This window comes from Scyliorhinus torazame, chromosome 8, assembly GCF_047496885.1.
Source record: "Scyliorhinus torazame isolate Kashiwa2021f chromosome 8, sScyTor2.1, whole genome shotgun sequence".
NCBI classification, from domain to species: domain Eukaryota; kingdom Metazoa; phylum Chordata; class Chondrichthyes; order Carcharhiniformes; family Scyliorhinidae; genus Scyliorhinus; species Scyliorhinus torazame.
Window position 1 is genome coordinate 166961436 of NC_092714.1, and position 24872 is coordinate 166986307.

At 48.5% G+C, this 24872-nt stretch overlaps 1 protein-coding gene across 1 annotated transcript in view; it reads right to left on the bottom strand.

Moving 5' to 3' along the window:
• Window positions 1-24872, bottom strand: part of LOC140428237 (uncharacterized) — a 504514-nt gene that overhangs the window by 19929 nt on the left and 459713 nt on the right. Inside the window, exons 11-12 of the mRNA XM_072514486.1 lie at window positions 20004-20156; window positions 19553-19685 (exon numbers count right to left, since the gene is read on the bottom strand). Of these exons, the coding sequence (XP_072370587.1) occupies window positions 19553-19685; window positions 20004-20156 (286 nt within the window). The remainder of the gene's footprint in view (window positions 1-19552; window positions 19686-20003; window positions 20157-24872) is intronic.

Below are 24872 nucleotides of genomic sequence, written 5' to 3' on the forward strand. Positions count from 1 at the left end.
TGTAGTTTAGTTGGGCAGCATGGTCGGCACGGGCTTGGAGGGCCGAAGGGCCTGTTCCTGTGCTGTACATTTTTGTTCTGTGTTCACCCCCAGAAGCACGACTCTGCCTCTCCCTTCCTCTAACCAGCATAGACAGCGATAGCGACAGCGACAGCGACAGCACACCACACTACGATTACACCCCTGCACCAGGTCCCACTCCCAGCGACTCCGAACAAGATTCCAGCGACCCCTTTGAGATCACATACATTAAAGCCCCTGATCCAGACCCACCGCCCGATGATTACGGATTGCCCCCTAGCATCTCCAACCTCGACACAAAGCACTGGCACCGATGAGATGGACCCCAATTCGCCCCAAGCAGCTTTGGCACAACTACTCCAGTCACGAGTATGGCAACCGGGAGAAGATGACAGAGTCTGACTCCCACCAGATGAACCCCTTTGTGACTTTGTTCGCTATAGAGCAATGAGGTGTCCAGATGATGGTAAAAAGGAACCGATGGAGAGTTACAGTGTCCTTTCTGATGGAACCTGCACGATTTTTGTTATGTTTGTGTGTTACATTAAATGTTTGTTGTTGTGAATGTTGAATGTTGTTTGTTCATTTAAAGTATTTCATGGCCCCACGCCACCACTCTTTTAACACCTACTGGCAGTTAAAGGAACAAGTTGTCTGCAGACAACTGATCATAGCTACTCTTCTGCTTTGAACATAAGAACATAAGAACTAGGAACAGGAGTAGGCCATCTGGCCCCTCGAGCCTGCTCCGCCATTTAATGAGATCATGGCTGATCTTTGTGGACTCAGCTCCACTCTCCGGCCCTTACACCATATTCCCGAATCCCTTTATTCTTTAGAAAGGCATCTATCTGAAGGTAGATGAGAGCCACAAAAGGCAACCCCCACGACGACACAATTCTTACTGTTCTTGCCCGGTCATTCAGGCAGTGGATAAATGGCACTGGTCCCTATCTGGTCAGCTACGCTCGGGTAGAGCACATACTGCACTGGGCACCGTCCTGCCCGGGGATTTCACCCATTCTCACCCACCGCGGCCCATACGCACCCCATTTGGAACTTTTAATTCAAAACTGGTTTGTTTTACGGCGACCCTTGGGTTGCTTTCCATATGCTATTTACATCCTCAAACACTGGGATGGTACATTCACCGCATTGCCCACACAGGCTGCGAGACTGCTCGCGCTGTGTCAGTATTTGTTTCTCGGATGTCTTGTCCAAAAATATTTGGTTGAAAAAAATAAAATAAAAGGGAGTCACAGATGGTGACCAATTATAATGGGTAATTGGCAATAAACGGACAGACAGACAGACATACGAGATCTTAAACAAGATAATAACAGGAATTATGCTTGTGTCCACAGAAATCCGGAACCACAGAAGCCTCAAGAGGACTACAAAAGAAAGAAAAGAACATGAAGGCAAACATCATGGTCTACATTTGGATCTTCGCGGGATCCCTACAGTTGCGCGTGGATGCGACCCCCCTGACCCCTACCACACAGGCCGTAAATGTTTCCCATCCCTGCCATACACTATACCCAGAGATAGCAACCGATACACCAACCTGATGTGACAAGTTCATTACTTGGTATTCCCTGTCCTACATTGTAGAAGCACTATTAGTACTTGCAATACTCTGCAGTGTCGTTCAGACACTAAGGCTTAGGAGATGGCGGAGGAAAGCCTCCCGGACTCCGGTATACACATTCAGATCCCCTATGTTCGGACTTCAACAAACCCCCCACTCTCTTAAGTGAATTAAAGTGCATCAACCTGTTTTTTGTGTTTGTTTGTTCTAATAAAATTGTAAAACTCTATGCTTGACTGCCAAACCACAGAACCATGTGTTGCTGCTACTGTATAGTTTAAAATGTTGTACATGCTTTTCATTGATTAAGGATAGTTTAGTTAAGGATAGTTAGAGGTTCCCGTGTTTTTATTTTGTCATGCATGCCTGAATGACATAGCACCCCTTTTGTGAGGGCCACGAAGAATCCAGCACGAGTTTTAGGGATACAAAGTAATAACATTTATTTACAATAACATAAATATATATAACAGCAGCAGCAACTTCCCTTGCTGCACACTCCTTCCTCCTGGTTGCTAAACTGGCCAGCTTTATTTATACTAGGAGTTTACTAATGGTTTCTCCGCTCCCCTCATTGGGGAAGCTCATACTCCCACAGGATTGTGGAATTGTCATTAGTCCCCAGCCAATGGTAAGTAGGCAGGTTATAACATGCCTCCCCCCCCAAAGTCCAAGGAATCCACCAAAGACCCTGGCGAAGGAGGGCGTCGGACTCGTTTTGCCGCAGGCGCTGGATCAGGCGGCGTGTAATGAGACGGAGACCGGCGCTTCCGTAATGAACGGCGCAACGGTTGTACATCCACGGCCCGTGGACCCGAGGATTCCCCCACTGATACATCCTGTGTCTCCATCTCGGAGTCAGAGTCTGCTGCCTCCGTCATGTAACGACCTGCGCAGGCTTCGAGTGAGGCACCAGTGGAAGATTGTGAGGACTACCTTCCCTTGTCTCTGGTCTCTGCGGCTGTAGAAATGAGCTCCGGGGGCGGGGAATCTTTTGAGGGGATAGTCTTCTGGACCGAACGTGGTCTACATGTTTGCGCTGGAGACGACTCTGGGCTTGCACCTGGTAAGATATAGGGCCCGTTTGGCGAAAGATTACACCAGGAACCCACTGGGCACCACCAGCAAAATCCCGAACGAACACTGGGTCACCGGGCGCAAACTGTCGAATCGGCCGATGCCGAGAAAATCCCTGTCCCTGCCATTCTTGTGTGCGGCGTACTTTTGCGCCAATGTCCGGGAAAACCATACTAAGGCGGGTGCGAAGTATCCGGCCCATTAGGAGTTCTGCAGGAGCTACCCCAGTCACCGCATGGGGGGTGGTCCTGTACGTAAACAAAAAGCGAGCCAGTCTCGTGTCCATTGATCCTGAATGACTGCTTCTTTAGGCCGCTTTTGAATATCTGCACTGCGCTCTCTGCCAACCCATTTGAAGCCGGGTGGTAAGGGGCAGTGCGGATATGGCGTATGCCGTTCACCTTCGTGAACCTCGCAAACTCCTCACTCGTGAATGGAGTGCCGTTATCCGTGACCAGCACCTCGGGGAGGCCATGCGCACTAAACGACAAACGCATCTTTTCAATTGTTGCGCAGGACATTGTCCCCTGCAGCTTATGCACCTCTAGCCATTTGGACTGGACGTCAATTAATAGAAGGAACATGGATCCTTGAAAAGGGCCTGCGAAATCTACATACAAGCGTGCCCAAGGCCGCCCTGGCCATTCCCAGTGATGTAGGGGCACGGCTGGCGGAGGCTTCTGATGCTCCTGGCAAATGGAGCAGTTTTGGGCCACCTTGTCAATGTCGGTGTCGAGGCCTGGCCACCAGACATAACTCCGGGCCAACATTTTCATCTTGGTCACGCCCGGATGCCCATTGTGCAAGTCTGTTAGTATCAGCTCCTGGCCTTTTTCCGGGACAATCACACGCGTCCCCCACAATAGGATGCCGTCTTCCACGCTGAATTCTGACAGCTTGGAGGAAAATGCCCGCAACTCGTCTGGGAGCTGTCTATGCTGCCCACCATACAGGACTATATGTCGAACCTTTGACAGGACTGGCTCAGTCCTAGGTCCACTCACGGATCTGTGATGCCGTGACAGGCAAGGTGTCCATAAAATTTAGGGTTGCAACCACCTCACCGGTCGTGGGGGTCGACATGGGGCCGGTCGATAAAGGCAATCGGCTCAGTGCGTCGGCATTTGCTATCTGCGTACCTGGTTTGTGCTCCAGAGAATACTCGTATGCAGCAAGCAACAAAGCCCAGCGCTAGATCCGTGGGGAAGCAATGGCGGTATTGGCTTATCCTCTCTGAAAAGTCCCAGCAGAGGCTTATGATCAGTCACGATAGTGAAATGGCGGCCGTACACGTACTGGTGGAAGCGTTTCACCGCGAAAACCACTGCCAGGCCCTCCTTCTCGATCTGCGCGTACTTTTTCTCCGCTGCAGTCAATGTGCGGGAGGCGAAAGCTATCGGTCGCTCGGCCCCGTTCTCCATCTTGTGGAACAGGACGGCCCCAATACCATACGGGGATGCATCACATGTGACGAGCAAAGGCTTTCCAGGATCATAGTGGGTTAGTAACCCAGACGACGACAATTGTTGCTTTACCCGCCGGAAAGCGGTTTCTTGCGGCTGACCCCAAACCCAGGTGTGATGTTTCTTTAGCAGAAGGTGCAAAGGGGCCAGCGTAGTTGCCAAATTGGGGAGGAACTTCCCGTAATAGTTTACGAGACCGAGAAAAGAACGAAGATGCGAAGTGTCAGTCGGGGCGGGGGCCTTCTCTGCAACGGGGTGCAAACCTTCGCGGTCCACCCGATAACCTAGGTAGACTACTTCCTTTGCTTGAAATACGCACTGTGCAACGTAAACGGACTCCAGCCTCCGAAAGGCATCTAAGGACAGCCTCCAGATTTTCCAAATGTTCCTGCTCCGACGTCCCTGTAATCAAAACGTCATCAAAGTAGACAGCAACATGTCGTAAACCTCTCAAAATGCCCTCCATAACACGTTGAAAAATTGCGCAGGCAGAGGATACTCCAAAGGGCAACCGTGTATATTCATACAGGCCACGGTGTGTATTAATCGTTACATATGGTCGGGAGGCAGGGTCCAGCTCCAACTGCAGGTAGGCGTGACTCATATCTAATTTTGTGAACGAGAGTCCACCTGCAAGCTTCGCGTAGAGATCCTCTATGGAAGGCATTGGATATCGGTCGGGTCGGGAAGCCGTATTCACTGTAAGTTTATAGTCGCCACACAAGCGAACTGTGGCATCTGGCTTCATTACAGGTACAATTGGTGCTGCCCAGTCAGCAAAACGGACGGGCCTGATAATACCCAAACTCTCCAAACGAGTGAGCGCCCCTTCTACCTTCTCGAGCAAGGCGTAAGGCACCGGGCGCGCCCGGATATAGCGCGGCGTGGCTCCTGGTTCGACTTGGATACGGGCTACGGCCCCTTTTATTTTCCCCAAACCAGGCTGGAATACATCTGGGTATCGTCCTAGCACCTCAGTCAACCCTTCAGAAACTGTTGAGGATGTACTGCCATTGCAACCGCAAATGGCGCAACCAGTCCCGACCCAACAGGCTGGGCCCATGGCCGCGCCCCACGATAAGTGGGAATCGCCCCTCCTGGCGTCCATAAACAACAGGGGTCATTGTAGTTCCTGCAATGTCCAGTGGTTCCCCCGTGTAGGTGGCCAACCTGGCCTGTGAGTCGGTTAATGTAAGGGTCTGTATACCCTGCTTGATGCGGTCGAATGTCCTCTGGGCGATCACGGAGACCGCTGCGCCAGTGTCCAACTCCATCTCAAGCGGGTGGCCATTGAACCGTACTGTCACCTTAATGGGGGCCACACGGGGAGCTGCCACACAATGCAACTGCAGGCAGTCGTCCTCTGTCTCAATGTCCTCAGGAGTAGTCGCCGCAGGTTAATCCACATGGAAGGTACCACCCCTGGGCTGGTCCCAGTTACGGCCCCTGGGCTGGTCCCAGTTTCGGTCAGAACGACGGCGCCTCTGGCGCCCCCAGGACCACCGTCCGCGACGGGGTCGGCGCCTACAAGTCTGACACGGACATGGCTCCTCATCCATTGGTTCTGGAGAAGGCTCCCTTCGGGGAGGAATGTCCGACGGCCACTGGCGTCGGTCCGGACGTTGCCTCACCCAAGGTACCGCAGGAGTGCGGGGGGATGTTTTCGGACGGAAGGGGTTGCGCCCCAAGGCATGCACTTCCATTCCCTGGAGCTCCTGCACTCCTCGTTCTGCGCACTCTCAGGACAATACTATTTGAATGGCCTGTTGAAAAGTCAATGTTGGCTCAGCTAACAACTTTCTCTGGGTGGCCGCATTGTTAATACTGCAAACCAAATGGTCGCGTAACATTTCTGACAAGGTCTCACCATAGTCACAGTACTCCGCAATCCTGCGTAGCCTGGATAGAAAATCGGCAAGGGATTCTCCAGGGGTCCTCTCAGGGTATTAAACCGGTAACGCTGGACTATTCTGGACGGGGTTGGGTTAAAATGTTGCCCCACTATATTCACAAGTTCAAACGTTTTGGTGTCCGGTGCAGTTGGGTACGTAAGGCTCCTAATCACCCCAAACGTATGCGGGCCGCAGGCGGTGAGCAATATGACCACCTGGCGCTCGTTTTCGGTGATATTGTTTGCCCGGAAATAGTAACGCATCCGTTGTGTGTACTGGTTCCAGCTTTCCAGCGCAGCATCAAAAACATCCAAACGTCCGTACAGAGGCATGGTATAATAGAAAACAACTTCCAACCTGCGTCCAACAAAAATCCAGGGAGGTGGCCTCAGCAGTGTAGACAGCTATTCACTTTAACCTTCGTCGCCAGTTTTGTGAGGGCCACGAAGAATCCAGCACGAGTTTTAGGGATACAAAGTAATAACATTTATTTACAATAACATAAATATATATAACAGCAGCAGCAACTTCCCTTGCTGCACACTCCTTCCTCCTGGTTCCTAAACTGGCCAGCTATATTTATACTAGGAGTTTACTAATGGTTTCTCCGCCCCCCTCATTGGGGAAGCTCATACTCCCACAGGATTGTGGGTTTGTCATTAGTCCCCAGCCAATGGTAAGTAGGCAGGTTATAACATCCCCGTAGAATTTTATAATGATGAGTGGACATAAAGTAATTTAGGTAAAAGTTCCAATCCATAGGAGAGAGTCGTGTAGAGCCTGTCCTTGCTTATGGGTGCCCGACTTAGGAGGAGAACAAAAAAGACGCAGTAATATGATCCTTCACGCTTCGCGTTGAGGATCACAAGAAGGGAGTGTAGCCATCTGGGATGGCCACTGCCAGAATGCAAAATGGACACTCGCAAAGACTGTAGGGAACTGTGGACAATGTTAGGAAAGCAAGCAGGCACAGAGCCCGTATGCATATTGGAAAGACAGCTCCCAGACAGAGCTGAAACTATAGGTCAATTAACATATTGATGGCCCATCTCCAGGAACAAAGGAAAGACACTCAAGCAACCGATACTGCTCCAGACATCCCGGCACCAGTTCCCCAAACCGAAAGCACAAACAAAGCCAGGCCAACGGCCACCTAGGACACGCCCAGCCATCAGGGCACCCACCCCTTTATTGGTCAAGATCAATACCAGTGATCGAGAAGCGGCCCAATTAATTGGGGCCAAGTTTAAGGCCCGCCTAAAAGCGCGCAAAGCCCCTCCAGGTATAAGAAGGAACCCCCACGAGAGAATCACTCTCTTGGACTTGGCTCTCAAAGCGGCGAGACCCATCCGCCAGCTGCACCAGAAGCAAGTAAGTCCAAGGTCAACGCTCGCAACCAGACAGACGACCTTAGCTGTTCTCCTGTACCACTTCGAACCCTGCAACCTCAGATCCGAACAACGGCCATTGTTTCTCTGACTGAGTGGGCACCAGAAGCTAAGTATAGGCGTTAGAGATAGTTTAGTTTGTAGTACTTTGTGCATGAGTAGATCTTACTGTGTGCAAATAAATAGTATTGACTTTGAACTAACTGGTGTATTGGCTCTTTGGTCAGTATTCGTGTTTGAACCTTGGGGTGGTATCGGGGCGACTCTAAAGTAAACATAATTAGGATTAAGGAAGGCGACCATATTGACTGCCATATTCATAACCAAAGAAACAGAGCAACACTCTCCAACAGTGCAGCATTCCCTCAGTACTGACCCTCTGACAGTGCAGCACCTCTCAGTATGGACCCTCTGACAGAGCAGCACTCCCTCAGCACTGACCCTCCAACAGTGCAGCATTCCCTCAGTACCGACCCTCTGACAGTGCAGCATTTCCTCAGTACTGACCGTCTGACAGTGCAGCACTCACTCAGCACTGACTCGGACAGTGCAGTGCTCCCTCAGTACTGACCGTCTGACAGTGCAGCATTTGCTCAGCACTGATCCTCTGACAGTGTTGCACTCCCTCTTGTAAGGAACCACTTTTAAATCCTTTTCTGACACTTGTTTCCCTTTTTAACTTCTGTTCAGCATGTTGCTTCACTTTGCAGACTGTGCTTTGAGCTTTTGTATCTGGACGATTACTGAAAACACCGCTGGTCTAATGTGCTATTTGAACTGGTCCAGGAGGACTCCCCTCAGCGCAGTGCAGGGAGCAGTGTGGCAGGGTCTAGAAATGTCATTTTGATGGACCTGGTCAGCAGCCAATCAACTCTTCTGGAATCCCGGGACTTAACCAATTCTCGATTTGGATTGTTAGAGCCCTTCAAAAGCTTCTGGAAGAAGGGGAGCAGATTCTATTTTAAATCAGTTCTGCTTAGATCTCAAGAGCAGCTCGAAGCAACTTGAAAACTTGAAAACACTCACTGTCAACTAAGGCTGGCAAATTAAAACACTCTATCCAGCCAGGCCTGTGAAAATTTAACTTCTGGTTAAAAGGCTAAGCAAGGCACAGCTCTTGTAGTTCTCTCCTGAGATCTCCAGATGTCTGGAAGGAAGACACTTTTTCCCTCTCTTTTCACTACAGTTAATCTTGATCTGTAGAAAGAGCAGAGAAGCATTCTAGAGGCAAAGTGGACGAAAAATCCTCTTTTAATTTCTCAGGCAGAACAGCCTCAGTGAGGCTGAGGTCAGCCAGGTGAAAGTGACTCCCCAGAGAAAATTCTACAGCCTGTGGGTTGTAAATGAAGGCACAGACTAGAGGGCCCGAGCCAACCAGTGGATTTCAACGCTTTGCGCCCCGAAAAGACCACCTACAAAGTCCTCAACCTCAGAAGCGAAAACACTCAAATCTCTCATTCCAGTTTAACTCCTGTTATTTTGGTCCTTCCTTATCTGTGTGACTGGATGGAGGGTGGGATGGTGTCAGGAGAATAATTAGGCTTGCAGACTGTTGTTCTTTATTATTACTATTGTATATTTATCTCTTCTCTTGTTATAACCAAACAGTTTTTTAATGCTTTACTTACAAATCTGGTGCCTTAAGTAATTGAAGCAGTCAAGGATCAAAGATCTCAGGAAAACCTACGAATTATTAATTAATTCACTGTGTTGGGACTCCGGGGCCTATGGGGGTTGGAGTTTACCGCGTACCAGCCCAGGGTGTCGTAACACTCTGTACTGTACTGGAATGGAAGCCTGGAGTTTCTGACCAGTTCTCTGGAAAAGGGACTGGAATCTATAACATTCTGGCACGAGGTGAAAATGTGCTGAGTGAAGCAGATTTGAAATGTTGATGTGCTTTGGTAGGATGCATGTGCAATGAATACTTATCCTTATGTCATGTGAGAGTACCTTTAAGAAATGGGTGTTTATTACTGCAGTGATGTCAGAGTGTGAGAGGAGCTGGGCTGTCTGTCAGCTTTTTACTTTTATTTTAGTTTCGCTTTCAGAGCTGGATAGCTGCAGTCACAGCCAGAAGGTGTATTAGAGTCTCTCTCTGTAATCTAAAGACAAATCGATCCTTTGGTGATTTAAAACTAATAACTGCCCTCAGTAGTGACTTTAACCTGATGTGCTTCTGTTTAAAGGTTTTTTTTAAACAAAGTCTTATGGATGTTAAAAGGACAGCTTAAGGATTACTTAGGTTTGTATTCTTTGGGGGTTATATTTGAATTGATGGCTGTTAAGATATTCACTGATGTTTTAAAAAGGTTAACTTGAGTTCATAGAATAAACACTATTTTGCTTTAAAAATACTTTTCCATTTCTGCTGTACCACATCTGTAGAGTGGTCAGATGAACTTCATGATACACTTTGGGGTTCTCTAAACCCTGGCCCATAACAAATTGGGGGCTCGTCCGGGATAAAGGTCTATCTATTGGATTGGCTTAGTGAACTTAAGGACAGTGAGGGGTGAGCATACGGTGGTTGCTTTTCAGGTGTGGTACCTCAGTTAAGTAGGGAGTGTGTTGTGGACAATGGCTCTTTCAGAGGCTCTGAAGTTTTTGGGGGTGGAGACGGTCACACGCAGTACCTTACAGACAGAGACTAAAAGCAGACTGTTAGATTTGGCAAAAACATTGCAGTTAACATTAGCTGACAAAATTTGAAAAGACAAGGTAATTACGGCGGTGGCTAAGCATTTAAAGTTGTCTGCGATACAGTTTGACTCGTTGGAAATGGCAAAAATTCAGTTACAAATTAAACAAATGGAACATGAGAAAGAATTAAAGCAGCTTGAATACGAAAGAGAAGAAAAAGAAAGAGAGAGTGGAAAAAGAAAGAGAAAGAGATAGAGAGGAAAAAGAAAAGGAGAGAGAAGAAGAGAAAAGAAAGAATCGCCCAAGCAGAACAAAAAGAAAGAGAAAGGGAGATACAGATCAGGGAAAACGATAGAGAGAGAGTTTCAACTTCAGAAAATGGCCATGAAACATGACAGTCAGTTAAAATTGGCAGACGTTAAGGGAAACGTACAGTTGGATGATAGTGATGAGGGTAGTGAGAAAGAGCGTCAAAGGCATGGTGGCGATCTATTTAAATATGTCCAAGCATTGCCAATGTTTGATGAGAAGGAGGTTGAAGCCTCTTTCATTTCATTTGACAAGGTAGCTAAACAAATAAAATGGCCACAAGACATGTGGGTATTACTGATTCAAACCAAGCTGATAGGTAGGGCTAATGAAGTGTTTGCATCAATACCGGAGGGACGTACGAGGAGGTGAAAAACATCCATCTTAGGTACATATGAACTAGTGCCTGAAGCCTACAGGCAAAGGTTTAGAAATTTAAGGAAAGAATTTGGTCAAACATACTTGGAGTTTGAAAGGCTCAAACAGAGTAATTTTGATAGGTGGATAAGGGCTTTGAAAATAGACCAAGCGTATGAAGCTCTCAGAGAAATTATACTTGGAGGAGTTTAAAAATTCAATTCCTGATGTAGTGAGAACTCATGTGGAAGAACAGAGGGTTAAAACTGCAAGATTAGCAGCAGAAATGGCAGATTATTATGAATTAGTTCATAAATCAAAGCTTGGTTTCCGACATCAGTTTCAGCCTGTGAGGAATAGAAACTGGGGACATGAGAAATACTTGTGGTAAAGGTAAAGGTGATCTGATGGTAGACAATAAGGAGAGTGTACCTCAGATTAAAAAAGAAATCCAGGAAGGTGGAAAAGAAATGAAAAGTTTCAAATGTTTTCGCTGTAATAGACTAGGCCATGTAAAGTCAGTTGGTGGTTGGAGAAAAGCACTGGGAAGGCTGATGTGATAAAACAGGATAAGACAGTGGGGTTTGTTAAAGTGGTCAAGGAAAGGCCAAGTGAAGTGAAGGAGGGGCAAATGATTGTACCGCCTGATCAAGAGGTGATTGATAAGAAGGTGCCAGATCTCTTTAAAGAATTTACTCGTGTGGGTAATGTTTACTCGTGTATCAGGAGGACCAGGTAAAGAAGTCACAATTTTAAGAGATATGGGAGCTAGTCAATCTTTTTTTTTTTAATAAACAATTTTATTGAGGTATTTTTGGCATATTGAATACGAAAGAGAAGAAAAAGAAAGAGAGAGAGCATCATTATATCGTAGTGTACAAAAAGCAAATAAGACATAATGCAAGCATCGGCTCCCCTCTCACAAGAACCTGCCTAAGCAACCCCCTACTCTACGCTACCCTAACCCCCCCCCCCTCCCCTGCTGACGATTAATTCTCCGCGAAGAAGTTGACAATGGCTGCCACCTCCGGGCGAACCCTGACAACGATCCTCTCAAGGTGAACTTAATTTTCTCCAGCCCAAGAAAGCTCGCCATGTCCGAAAGCCATACTTCAGACTTCGGGGGCTTGGAGTCCTTCCATGCCAACTGTATTCGTCGCCAGGCTACCAGGGAAGCAAAGGCCAAGACGTCGGCCTCATTCTCCTCCTAGACTCCCGGGTCCTCCGAAACTCCAAAAATTGCCATCTCCGGACTACCCTAGTTTTCAGTACCCGGGACATAACGTCTGCGAATCCCTGCCAGTACCCACTTTGTTTAGGACATGCCCAGAACATGTGTACATGGTTTGCTCATCCTCCGGCACATCTAGCACATTTGTCCTCCAGCCCAAAGAATTTGCTCATCTGGGCCACTGTCATGTGGGCCCGATGTACGACCTTGAACTGGATCAGACTGAGCCTGGCGCATGTTACGGTCATGTTTACTCTACTCAAAGCGGCTGCCCATATGCCATCCTCTATCTCCCCCCCGAGGTCCTCCTCCCACTTAAGCTTCAGTTCTTCGGTCCGTGTCTCCTCTGCTCCCATTAATTAAATGTCGGAGACTCTCCCCTCTGGAAACTACCCTGTCCTGGCTCCCCCTTGGTGGGAGGCGTGGGAAGGATGGTACCAATCTGCGTTCGAAATCCCGCACCTGCAAGTACCTGAAATCATTCCGTCTCACCAGCCCAAACTTCTCCTCCATCACCTTCATGCTCGGGAGGCTCCCTTCCAGGAACAGATCGCCCATCCTCGCAATCCACGCCCTCCACCATAATTGGAACCCACCGTCCATATTCCCCGGGGCAAATTGGTGGTTACCCAAGATTGGGGACAAACCGATGCTCTCACTACCCCTATATGCCTCCTCCACTGGCCCCAGATCCGTAGAGCCGCAACCACTATAGGGCTGCTTGGAGTATCGTGCCGGCCGGAACGGCTGCCATAGGCTGCCAAACTGGTGCCCCTACACGAAGCAGCCTCCATCCGCTCCCAAACCGACCCCATACCCACCATCCATTACCTTACCATGGCTATGTTAGCTGCCCAGTAGTAGTTGCTAAAGTTCGGCAACGCCATCCCCTTGGTTCCTCTCGAGCATCACCTTCCTCACCCGTGGGGACTTTCCCGCCCAAACAAATCCCAGGATAATTTTATCTAGCCTCTTAAAGAAGGACCGCGGGATGAAAATGGGGAGACTGAAATATGAACAAGAACCTCGGGAGAATTGGCATCTTCACTGTCTGCAATCTCCCCGCCAATGACAGCAGGAGCGCATCCCATCTCCGGAAATCGTCCCTCAGTTGCTCCACTAACCGGGACAAGTTTCGCTTATGCAACTTACCCCAGTCTCGCGCTACTTGTATCCCTAGATATCTGAAGCTTTCCCCTACCAGCCTGAACGGCAGTCCCCTCAGCCTACTCTCCTGACCCCTCACCTGCACTACCCACATCTCGCTCTTTGCCATGTTCAATTTATATCCTGAGAACCGACCAAATTCCCTCAGGGTTTCCATGATTCCGTCCATCCCCGCCATTGGGTCGGACACGTATAACAGCAGATCACCTGCGTATAACGAGACTTTATGTTCCACTTCCCCCCCCCCCCCCCCCCCCCCCCCCGGACCAGCGCTTTCCAATCCCTTGAAGCTCTGAGCAATTGCCAGCGGCTCTATTAGCCACTGCAAACAGCAGTGGGGAGAGGGGGCATCCCTGTCTAGTGCCGCGGTGCAGTCTGAAGTAGTCAGATGTCGTCCTGTTCGGCCTCACTAGCCTCTGGGGCCTGATCTTGCAGCCTAACCCAGTCAATGAATCCCACCCCGAACCCCAACCGTCCCAGCACCTCCCATAAATAGTCCCACTCAACCCGGTCGAAAGCCTTTTCGGCATCCATTGCTACCACTACCTCTGCCTCCCTGCTCTCGGCGGCATCATAATCACATTGAGCAGCCTCCTTAGATTGGCCACCAGTTGCCTGCCCTTTACAAACCCTGTTTGGTCCTCCGCAATCACGTCCGGTACACAGTCCTCAATTCTAGATGCCAAGATCTTGGCCAGTAACTTAGCGTCTGTGTTAATCAAAGAGATTGGTCTATAAGACCCACATGCCTCCGAGTCTTTATCCCATTTCAGTATAAGCAAAATAGTGGCCTGTGACATCGTCGGGGATAAGGCCCCTCTGTCTCTTGCCTTGTTGAACACCCTGACCAGCACCGGCCCCACTATCTCAGAGAACCTTTTATAAAACTCCACGGGGTATCCGTCCGGCCCTGGGGCTTTACCCGACTGCATGATCTTTAGGCCCCCCAGTACTTCTTTGGTCCTGATCGGGGCCCCCAGCCTGTCTACCAACCCCCACCCCACTCTTGGGGGGTTCCGAGGTGTACAGCTTGCTATAGAAGTCCCTAAACACCTTGTTCAGTCCTACTGGGCCCCCCACCAGGTTCCCCTCCCCGTTGACTACCTTTCCTATTTCCAGAGTCACGAGCATTCTGCTGGCCTTCTCCCCATGCTCGTATATTGCGCCCTTTGCCCTTCTAAGCTGCTCTACGGCCTTCCCTGTAGACAACACCCCAAACTCGGTCTGCAGCCTCTGTCGTTTCCTAAGTAACTCTGGCCTCGGGGACTCCACATAACTCCTGTCCGTCCATAAAATTTCCTTAACCAGTCGGTCCGTTTCTGCCCTGTCTGTCCTGTCCCTATGGGCTCGGATTGAGATCAGCTCCCCTCTCACCACTGTCTTCAGTGCCTCCCAGAGCACCGCTGCTGAGACTTCTCCGGTATCATTTACCTGCAGGTAATTCTGCATGCATTTCCTCAGCCTCTCACACACCGCCTCGTCCGCCAGCAGCCCAACTTCCAGCCTCCATTGTGGGCGCTGAAAGCTATCTTTGCAAATCTGCAGATCAACCCAGTGCGGACCATGGTCCGAGATGGTAATTGCCGAATATTCTGCACCCGTCATCCCTGTCAGCAAGTCCCTGCTCATGATAAAGAAATCGATTCGGGAATACAACTTGTGGACGAGAGAATAGAACAAAAACTCCTTTGCCGACGGCTGACTAAATCTCCATGGGTCAGCTCCCCCCATTTGCTTCATGAACCCTCTCAGTTCCTTTACCATCGCTGGCACCCGACCCGTTTTTGAACACGACCAATCCAGGCCAAGATCAAGAACGGTGTTAAAGTCCCCACCCATGATCAGTTTGTGTGAATCCAAGTCAGGGATCTTCCCCAGCAACCTCTTTAAAAAATCTACGACATCCCAATTAGGGGCACATACGTTGACCAGGACTACTCTCACCCCCTCAAGCTTACCCCTAACCATAACAAATCTGCCACCCCCGTCCGCAACTGTGACCACCTCAAACTGGACCCGCTTGTTGATCAAGATCCCAATCCCCTGGTCTTAGTGTCGAGCCCCGAATGGAAGACCTGGCTAACCCAGCCCTTCCTTAATCTGACCTGGTCAGCCACTTTCAGGTGAGTTTCCTGCAACACGACTACGTCCGCCTTCAAAACCCGTAAATACGCGAACACACGCGCCCTCTTGACTGGCCCGTTTAGCCCTCTAACATTCCAGGTGATCAGCCTGGTCGGGGAGCACCTCGTCCCACCCCCCCTTTGCCGATCAGCCATCTCCTTTCTTTGGCCAGCCCCCAAGCCATGTGTCGCGCTTCCTCTGGCCCGCCTCCTGGCCGCCTCCACCCCTGACCTCCTCACTGTTACCATGCCCAATTTCCAACATAGTCAGCAGACCTACTCCCCCCTCCCCCCTAGCAACACCACCCTATAACTTAACCCCTGACATAAACTAGCTAAATGAACCCCCCCACCCCCCCGGCTTCCGTTGACTAGCCCACCCAGCTAGCCTGGTGGCTCCCAACTCCGGCGCCAGCGAGTCTCTCATATATTGTTCCCGAGGCTCCCCTCCTCCTGGCCCATCCACACCACTTTCCCAAATCAGTCCTGCTTGAACAAATACTCGAAACAGGACAGAGACAGCCCCAACAATAGTGCAATTTAAGTCATACAAAACGAAATAGCAGGCACTGTCACCCATTCCTATCTGAACGCAGAAAGAGATGGCAAATATTCTCCGGAAACCCCCCCCCATATCCGAACCATTCTAACTATTCTCTTTTTCCAACAAAACTCAAAACACAAAAGCGAAAAAGAACCAAGAAGAGAAAAAAGACAAAAAACACATAAAAACCAAGATACAAAAGCATGAAAAAACACGCAGGCATCTCTCAGAAACGAGAGAAAGAATTAAAAGTTCCAACACGAGTCCAAGAGTCCTCAGCTTGGGACCAGCCCGTGCCTCTTTGCAAAGTCCATCGCCTCCTCGGGTTCCTCGAAATAATGGTGCTGGCCCTCATGCGTAACCCAGTCGCGCCAGATAGAGCAGCCCAAATTTCACCTGCTTCTTGTATAAAATCTCTTTAACTTGTCTGTAGCCTGCCCTCCTTCTGGCCACCTCTGCGCTCAGTTCTTGGTAAACACGCAGGGTGCTATTGTCCCAGTTGCAGCTCCGCGTGCTCTTGGCCCATTGAAGAACCCGCTCCTTATCCAGGAACCTTTTTGAACCGGACCACCATCACTCGTGAGGGACCCCATCGCCGCAGCTGCCTCACCTGCGCTCTATGTGCCCTGTCCACCTCCGGCGGGCGAGGGAACACCTCGTTACCCAGCAGCTTCTGGAACATATCTGCCACATACGCGGCAGCATCCAGCCCCTCGGCCCCCTCCGGGAGGCCAACGATTCTTAAATTCTGCCGGCGAGACCTGTTCTCCAGGTCCTCTAGCTTTTCCAGGAGCATTTTGCGTTGGTCTCTCAACCTTCGAATCTCCCCGTCTGCCACCGTTTGAAAGTCCACCTGCTCCTCCCCCCGTCTTCTCCAGCTCCTGGATCTTCTCAGCCTTTTCTCCATTCGGTCAAACGATTTCTGGAACGGTTGCAAATGATCACTTTTCAGTGCTAGGAAGTTCTCCTGCATAACCTGCAACAGGTGCTCCATTGTCGGCTGAGCTGGCAGTGCCCGGGTCTGGACATCGGCCATATTGGTTCCACTCATAGCCTCCCCTTTGCCCTTGCTTGCCCACTTCAGCTGTTTGCGGTCCTTCCTACTTCTTAGTTCGATACAGCTCTGTATGGATTCAGTGCCTGAGTGCTATTACTTTCCAATCCAGCGCTTAAAAGCGCAAAAAGGTTGGGGGAAAAGGTCCAAAAGTCCGACCGGAGCGGTAGCCACCAAGTGTGCGACTTACTCCCTCAAAGCCGCCACCGGAAGTGCCCAGCTAGTCGATCTTTAATGGTAAGAGATGAGGAGTTGTGTAGTTTGGGAAGAATGTTGCCAGAAAAGGTGGTAATATGTGGAATTCAGGGTGAGAGGAGCAGTGTTCCATTATATAAGGTAAGGTTGGAAAGTCCAGTGAAGAGTGGTGAAGTGGTAGCAGGAGTAATAGATAAACTATCTTGTCCAGGAATACAGTTTATCTTGGGTAATGATATAGCTGGATCACAGGTGGGAGTGATGCCTACAGTGGTTGATAAGCCAGTGGACAATGAGACAACTGAAGGGCGAATATCTGGGATTTTTCCGGATTGTGTAGTAACAAGGTCGCAAAGTCACAGGTTAAGACAAGAGGAGAAATCAAAGAGTGAAGATGACGTTGAAGTGCAATTATCAGAAACGATTTTTGATCAGATGGTTGAAAAAGAACAAGAACAGGTGGAGGATGAGGCGGATATTTTTAGTTCAGGAAAATTGGCCGAGTTACAACAAAAAGATGAAGAAATAAAACGGATGTAACAGAAGGCATACACGGAAGAGGAATCTGCGTGTATACCAGAGTGTTATTACCGTAAAAGTAATGTCTTGATGAGAAAATGGAGACCTTTACATATGCAGGCGGATGAAAAGTGGACAGAAGTTCATCAAGTAGGATTGCTGGTAGGGTATAGAAAGGAAGAGTTGCGAGTTGCACATGAGGTACCAGTGAGAGGTCATTTGGGCATAAGGAAAACTCAAGTTAAAATCCAGAAACATTTTTATTGGCCTGGACTACATAAAGATGTAGTTAAATTTTGCCAGTCATGTCACACATGTCAAGTGATAGGGAAACCTCATGCAGTGATAAAACCAGCACCCTGAATACCTATTCCAGCATTTAAGGAACCTTTTACAAGGGTGCTAATTGATTGCGTAGGACCGCTTCCTAAAACAAAGTGAGAATCAATATCTTTTGACGATAATGGATGTGTCTACTAGGTTTCCAGAGGCCATTCAAGTACGTAATATTACAGCTGAAAAGATTGTGGAGGAGTTACTTGAATTCTTTACTCGATATGGATGACCCACAGAAATACAATCGGATCAAGGATCAAATTTTGCCTCAAGGTTATTCAAAGAAGTTATTGATAGCTTAGGAATAAAACAATTTAAATCACTTGCATACCATCCAGAATCGCAGGGAGCGTTAGAAAGGTGGCATCAGACATTAAAGACAACGTTGAGGGCTTATTGTCAAGATTATCCAGAGGTTTGGGATAAAGGAATTCCATTCGTACTGTTTGCAATTAGGGATGCACCAAATGAGTCAACCAAATTCAGTCCTTTGAACTAATTTTTGGCCATGAGATAAGAGGACCACTTAAATTGATTCAAGAAAAATTGGTGAGTGAGAAATCAGAACTTACATTTTTGGATAACATGTCAAATTTTAGGGAATGATTAAGTACAGCAGGTGAATTGGCTAGACAACAGTTAAAAGTTGCACAAAGAAATCCAAAGTTCATAGTTTTGTCAATGGAGATAATGTTTTAGTATTGTTACCAGTGGTAGGTCAACCTTTAAAAGCAAGGTTTTGTGTACCTTATCAGATTGAAAGGAAATTAAGTGAGGTGAATTATGTGGTAAAAACACCAGATAGAAGGAAGACTCACTGAGTGTGTCATGTGAATATGCTTAAAAGGTAATTTGAAAGGGAAGGAGAGAAAAAGGAGGACGTTTTAATGATTCTAACTCAAAGTGATGAACCAAATCCAGATGACTGTGAATTTGACATACCTCAAATTAAATTGGAAAACGAGGATGTTCTTAAAAAATGGGGATAAATTGCTGAGTTACCTTCCAGAGGAAAAAGGAACTGACCTGAAAGAGTTATTGATAGCACATGGGCAAGGTTGTCGAGATAAATTGGGAAGTACTAAAATGGCTATACATGTAGATTTGGGAAATGCTGTTCCAATCAAACAACTCAGACTCGATGGGCCGAATGGCCTCCTTCTGTACTGTAAATTCCATGTAATAAACATTGTTTTGCTTTAAAAATACTTTTCCATTTCTGCTGTACCACACCTGTAGAGTGGACATTGTGCTCCCCATACCACAATCTATTAAAAGTTGTGGGTCAGGTGAACTCCCATGATACACTTTGGGGTTCTCTGAACCCTGGCCCATAACACTTAATATGGAGTTATTAAATGAGGGTGTGACATTATTATTGTCACAAGGAGACAGAAGAGTTCAGAGAACTTTATTACTAAGGAGGCCGTTTAAGCATTGGGTTGACAGCAGGGATTGTTTGAGGCAGGGACTGTAGTCCCTGTGTGAGCACGAGCTAATCACTGATGTGGGGAGACAGAAAATGAAAGGCTTGGAATAATGGTTTGCATTGCCTTATCAAAATGTCAACATCTGTCTGATCAGTGGACGGAGGGTGCCCTGCAGGGATGGAGTGAGTGTAAATTGGGCAGTGAACTGTTACCTTCCACAATCGCTTCATTACATATTTCTTCAACAGCAGCTGGGACTTGAGTTGAATTCCGCTCTGCCTGGATTTCACAGAGACATTGTTGACCCAAGGATGCTTCAGGCATTGAGCAGCACTGAACCGTCCACTGAAATACAAGAATCCAAAATTAGCGAGCTGACATTGCTCACCCAGACCCCGCATACCGACACCCCCAAACAGACTCACTCCCCCACACTGACGACTCCCCCACACTGACGACCCGGCCCCCCCCCCCCCCCCCCCCCCCCCGCCCCCCCGCCACCAATGCCAATTCACTTGCTTAAACAACTTCAACACAGTCTAATTACACTCTGACACAAGTACTAACACATGAACTGGAAAAACGACAGCACAGATACAGAAACTGGAACACTTTTTTATGGTTACAGACAAGCTCAAGGTCCAGCCATGTTCTGAACTTTACCTTTTCTCCCTGATCAGCAAGTTTGCAATAAAATCTTTAGCATCCTCAGAGATATTTTCAAAAGCCTCATCATCAAAGCTGCAGTTGGTGGTTAGGATGTTACTGAGGGTCTCTGCATCGGTGTCTCCCAGAAATGGTGATAGCCCACTCAATCTGAACACAGGAATGAAAACAGAGGCATGGAGTGGAAGATGCAGAAAATTAATCCCATGAGAAAGAACAACAGCATCACAGAACGCTATCTGTAAGAGACACATTACAGCATCACAGAACGCTATCTGTGGAGAATGGGCAGGAATGTGGAGTTGAGGCTAGGATGGGATCAGACAAGATCGAATGGCAAAGCAGACTCGATGGCCAAGTTGCCTAATTCTGCTCCTATATTTTATGATTTTATTACAGTCTGACATATCGCCGTCTGAGAGTGAGAGAATTACATCTGACAGTTCCCAGTGTGAGAGGGAGGATTACAGTCTAACAGATCCCAGTGTGAGGGGGAGGATTACAGTTTGACAGAACCCAGTGTGAGAGGGAGGATTACAGTCTGGTATCCCAGTGTGAGAGGGAGGATTACAGTCTGACATATCCCAGTTCGGGAGAGGATTACAGTCTGACCGATCTCAGTGTGAGAGAGAGGATTACAGTCTGACAGATCTCATTGAGAGAGAGAGGATTACAGTCTGACAGATCTCCATGTGATCGAGAGGATTACAATCTGACAGATCTCAGAATGAGAGAGAGAATTACAGTCTGAAAGAACCCAGTCTGAGCGAGAGGATTACAGTCTGACAGGTCCCAGTCTGAGCGAGAGGATTTCAGTCTGACAGATCCCATCTTGAGAGGGAGGATTACAGTCTGACAGATCCCAGTCTGAGAGAGATGGATTAGAGTCTCACAGATACCAATCTGAGAGAGAGGATTACAGTCCCACAGGTACCAGTCTGAGAGATGAGAATTACAGTCCCACAGGTACCAGTCTGAGAGGATCACAGTCCCACAGATACCAGTCTGAGAGAGAGGATTACAGTCCCACACATACCAGTCTGAGAGAGAGAATTACAGCCCCACAGAACCCAGTCTGAGAGAGAGGATTACAGTCCCACAGATACCAGCCTGAAAGAAAGGATTACAGTCCCACAGATACCTGTCTGAGAGAGAGGATCACAGTCCCACAGATACCAGTCTGAGAGGATTGCAGTCTGACAGATACCAGTCTGAGAGAGAGGATTACAGTCTGACAGAACACAGTCAGAGAGAGAGAGGATTACAGTCCCACAGATACCAGTCTGAGAGAGAGGATTGCAGTCCCACAAATCCCAGTCTGAGAGAGAGGATGCAGTCTGACAGATACACGTCTGAGACAGAGGATTGCAGTCCCACAGATACCAGTCTGAGAGAGAGGATTAGTCCCACAGAACCCAGTCTGAGAGAGATGTTAGAGTCCCACAGATACCAGTCTGAGAGAGAGGATTGCAGTCTGACAGATACCAATCTGAGAGAGAGGATTACAGTCTGACAGAATCCAATCTGAGAGGATTGCAGTCGGACAGAACCCAGTCTGAGAGGATTGCAGTCCCACAAATCCCAGTCTGAGGGAGAGGATGCAGTCTGACAGATGTGGTGTTGGGTGCTCTGGTGCACAGATGAGCCAACACAGTTGTATGTGGTACAACTCTATTTTATTATAACTCTTATAATACAGTTCGTTCTGGATACTCTGCACGTGCTGTCTCCCTGAGTGTGTTTGGCAATAGATGTGTCCTGGTTCTCCTCTGCAGCTAATACTGACCACCGGGGGTCGTGTCTGTGCTTTTATATCTTTCTGTCATTGGTTGTGGTGTTGTGTGTTCTGATTTGTCTGTTGGTGTGTCTATCATGATGTGTGTGTTTGAATATCATGACAACAGATACCAGTCTGAGACAGAGGATTGCAGTCCCACAGATACCAGTCTGAGAGAGACGATTACAGTCCCACAGATACCAGTCTGAGAGAGAGCATTGCAGTCCCACAGATACCAGTCTGAGGGAGAGAATTACAGCCCCACAGAACCCAGTCTGAGAGAGAGGATGACAGTCCCACAGATACCTGTCTGAGAGAGAGGACTGCAGCCTGAGAGATCCCAGTATGAAAGAGAGAATTACAGCCTGACAGATCCCATCTTGAGAGGGAGGATTACAGTCTGACAGATCCCAGCCTGAGAGAGAGGATTACCGTCCCACAGAACCCAGTCTGAGAGAGAGGATTGCAGTCTGACAGAACCCAGTCTGAGAGAGAGGATTACAGTCCCACAGGTACCAGTCTGAGAGAGAGAATTACAGTCCCACAGATACCAGTCTGAGAGAGAGGATCACAGTCCCACAGATACCAGTCTGAGAGAGAGAATTACAGTCCCACAGATACCAGTCTGAGAGAGAGGATCACAGTCCCACAGATACCAGCCTGAAAGAAAGGGTTACAGTCCCACAGATACCAATCTGAGAGGATTGCAGTCGGACAGAACCCAGTCTGAGAGAGAGGATTGCAGTCCCACAAATCCCATACAGGATTGCAGCCTGACAGATCCCAGTATGAGAGAGAGAATTACAGCCTGACAGATCCCATCTTGAGAGGGAGGATTACAGTCTGACAGATCCCAGTCTGAGAGAGAGGATTACAGTCCCACAGATACCAGTCTGAGAGAGATGGATTACTGTCCCACAGAACCCAGTCTGAGAGAGAGGATTGCAGTTGGACAGAACCCAGTCTGAGAGAGAGGATTACAGTCCCACAGGTACCAGTCTGAGAGAGAGGATCACATTCCCACAGATACCAGTCTGAGAGAGAGGATGCAGTCTGACAGATACACGTCTGAGACAGAGGATTGCAGTCCCACAGATACCAGTCTGAGAGAGAGGATTGCAGTCTGACAGAAGCCAGTCTGAGAGAGAGGATTAGTCCCACAGAACCCAGTCTGAGAGAGACGATTACAGTCCCACAGATACCAGTCTGAGAGAGAGGATTGCAGTCTGACAGATACCAATCTGAGAGAGAGGATTGCAGTCTGACAGAATCCAATCTGAGAGAGAGGATTACAGTCCCACAGATACTAGTCTGAGAGAGAGCATTGCAGTCCCACAGATACCAGTCTGAGGGAGAGAATTACAGCCCCACAGAACCCAGTCTGAGAGAGAGGATGACAGTCCCACAGATACCTGTCTGAGAGAGAGGATTGCAGCCTGAGATCCCAGTATGAAAGAGAGAATTACAGCCTGACAGATCCCATCTTGAGAGGGAGGATTACAGTCTGACAGATCCCAGTCTGAGAGAGAGGATTACCGTCCCACAGAACCCAGTCTGAGAGAGAGGATTGCAGTCGGACAGAACCCAGTCTGAGAGAGAGGATTGCAGTCCCACAAATCCCAGTCTGAGAGAGAGGATGCAGTCCCACAGATACCAGTCTGAGAGAGGATTGCAGTCTGACAGAACCAAGTCTGAGAGAGAGGATTACAGTCCCACAGGTACCAGTCTGAGAGAGAGAATTACAGTCCCACAGATACCAGTCTGAGAGAGAGGATCACAGTCCCACAGATACCAGTCTGAGAGAGAGGATTACAGTCCCACAGATACCTGTCTGAGAGAGAGAATTACAGCCCCACAGAACCCAGTCTGAGAGAGGATTACAGTCCCATAGATACCAGTCTGAGAGAGAGGATTACAGTCCCACAGATACCAGCCTGAAAGAAAGGATTACAGTCCCACAGATACCTGTCTGAGAGAGAGAATTACAGCCCCACAGAACCCAGTCTGAGAGAGAGGATTGCAGTCTGACAGAACCCAGTCTGAGAGAGAGGATTACAGTCCCACAGGTACCAGTCTGAGAGAGAGAATTACAGTCCCACAGATACCAGTCTGAGAGAGAGGATCACAGTCCCACAGATACCAGTCTGAGAGAGAGGATTACAGTCCCACAGATAGCTGTCTGAGAGAGAGAATTACAGCCCCACAGAACCCAGTCTGAGAGAGAGGATTACAGTCCCATAGATACCAGTCTGAGAGAGAGGATTACAGTCCCACAGATACCAGCCTGAAAGAAAGGGTTACAGTCCCACAGATACCAATCTGAGAGGATTGCAGTCGGACAGAACCCAGTCTGAGAGAGAGGATTGCAGTCCCACAAATCCCATACAGGATTGCAGCCTGACAGATCCCAGTATGAGAGAGAGAATTACAGCCTGACAGATCCCATCTTGAGAGGGAGGATTACAGTCTGACAGATCCCAGTCTGAGAGAGAGGATTACAGTCCCACAGATACCAGTCTGAGAGAGATGGATTACTGTCCCACAGAACCCAGTCTGAGAGAGAGGATTGCAGTTGGACAGAACCCAGTCTGAGAGAGAGGATTGCAGTCCCACAAATCCCAGTCTGAGAGAGAGGATGCAGTCCCACAGATACCAGTCTGAGAGAGAGGATTAGTCCCACAGAACCCAGTCTGAGAGAGACGATTACAGTCCCACAGATACCAGTCTGAGAGAGAGGATTGCAGTCTGACAGATACCAATCTGAGAGAGAGGATTACAGTCTGACAGAATCCAATCTGAGAGAGAGGATTACAGTCCAACAGATACCAGTCTGAGAGAGAGCATTGCAGTCCCACAGATACCAGTCTGAGGGAGAGAATTACAGCCCCACAGAACCCAGTCTGAGAGAGAGGATGACAGTCCCACAGATACCTGTCTGAGAGAGAGGATTGCAGCCTGAGATCCCAGTATGAAAGAGAGAATTACAGCCTGACAGATCCCATCTTGAGAGGGAGGATTACAGTCTGACAGATCCCAGTCTGAGAGAGAGGATTACCGTCCCACAGAACCCAGTCTGAGAGAGAGGATTG